The sequence below is a fragment of the Habropoda laboriosa genome, unplaced genomic scaffold, assembly GCF_001263275.1.
Source record: "Habropoda laboriosa isolate 0110345459 unplaced genomic scaffold, ASM126327v1 scaffold96, whole genome shotgun sequence".
NCBI lineage: Eukaryota > Metazoa > Arthropoda > Insecta > Hymenoptera > Apidae > Habropoda > Habropoda laboriosa.
The window spans coordinates 636915-638645 of NW_017100221.1; the positions used below are offsets into that span (position 1 = coordinate 636915).

Genomic DNA, 1731 nt, shown 5'->3' on the forward strand with positions numbered 1-1731 from the left:
GGCCTCTGCACCGCGTTTACAGAAGCGTCGAACGGCCGCGCGGATGTCAGTGGCGGAATGACACTGCGGCTTTGCTTGACATCGCTGTCATAGAGCACCGGTCAGGCCAGGTTCGAACGGGACCGTTCGTGCACACGTGTACACGCTACCGCCTCGACTGGTAAACTCTTTCTCGAGAAGCCTCCTTCAACCCGTTTCCGATGACGATCAAACACTCGAAACCGCGGCCGACACGAGTCTTTTGGAAATTTGTTGGAAGGCAAACAAAGCGGGAGGTTTCTTCTTCTTTTCACGTGAAGGATTGGAAATGTGTAACTTTCGCGTGGCTATTGTGTGGGGAAAGGTTGAAGGTTTAGAGGAGCGGTTGCGAAGTATCCTTGGAAGATTGGATGGATCGAGTGGCAGTTGAATTGACGGATTAGGTATTTTTTCTTAATGTTAAATGGAATTTAACATTTGTGCTTTTCTAATTGTTGGGAAAGCTTGCTGACACTCGGGAGGTTGTCAGTATTCTGGTTTATTTTCTAATGAATAAGATATTGTTCAATTCAGTTAAATTTAATCGCAGAATTGAAGCATTTATCCTTTCATTTACTGGAAAGAATATTGACTAATAATGTGGAACTTTGGAATTTTTAGACACACTGTTACGAGCACTGTGTATGACTTCATAGCCTACTCGCTTACCTAGGAATTACCATCGATTATAGTATAGTAAGTCGATTATACTATGCTCACTGGCGAAAGTGATTCCTTCCTCACTGTTCAACGTTGTATTAAATTATTGTAAGTGAACCATTTGAAATTGTCTTGCATTATTGACCATGCCTAACGAAGAGGAAGTGTAGCCTAACTCACAGTCACATTAACATCGATAATATAAACTAATAAACGAATCCAACAACGTCCCTATATAAAATTGCATCGCCTGACAATGAATTACAGTAAAAAAGATTTGTAAATTTTTCACATAAAACCAAACTACTCTACCAAACTACCAGTCATGCAATAAGCTAGCATTAACTAAAGACTAGTTATACCTCGTGTGATAGTATTGCTATTACTATGAACTTACTTGAGTAGTGTCGAGACCATTCTGGTTCTGCCGCCTTCTGCCCCTCGGAGGTCTTGGGGTGGCCGCACCGGAAAGGTGGGCACCCTGGGGGCTTCCGCCCCTGGCGTCTACCGCTGTATTCGCGGCCAGGGTGGCCCCGTCGTTGTTTTCCGTGTGTGTGCCTAAATCAGTCGCCTCTCCACGATCGCCGCCACGTGGTCCAGAGCTCGCGGACACGTTTTCACCTGATACCTCACCTGTCCAACAGAAATTCCACGTTCTCTTTAGAAAGATAATTCTGTTCATTGAAGAAAAACAAAAAACAATTGATATATCTCTAGCTATTTTCAAGCAATTTTGTAAATTGTGTTTTATTACATTATATTACTTTAATTGGATTATAAAGAATGCAGTGATATGCTACTATTGTACCAGATGTGTCCCAGTATAATAAGTGTTTGCCCATTTCATTGTTTCTACATTTTTTTGAAAATTACTTCAAAATTGTTTATAATAGAGGAAGTTGTAAGTGAAAGTGGGAGCTAAGTGCCTGTAAGCAATTCTAATCTACCCTTAAGTTCACAGCAAATAAAATACATACTGAAAAAAGAGAGTAAATATTACACTAGCTACCACAGATTTACTTTAACCTCAATACCACCATTCCTACTCCTAAA

The 1731-nt window shown here is 41.1% G+C and overlaps 1 protein-coding gene across 1 annotated transcript in view; it reads right to left on the reverse strand.

Moving 5' to 3' along the window:
* Positions 1 to 1520, reverse strand: part of LOC108571037 (nascent polypeptide-associated complex subunit alpha, muscle-specific form-like) — a 133352-nt gene extending 131832 nt beyond the window's left edge. Inside the window, exons 1-2 of the mRNA XM_017933006.1 lie at positions 1443 to 1520; positions 1076 to 1336 (exon numbers count right to left, since the gene is read on the reverse strand). Of these exons, the coding sequence (XP_017788495.1) occupies positions 1076 to 1336; positions 1443 to 1520 (339 nt within the window). The remainder of the gene's footprint in view (positions 1 to 1075; positions 1337 to 1442) is intronic.
* Between the last annotated feature and the right edge of the window lie 211 nt (positions 1521 to 1731).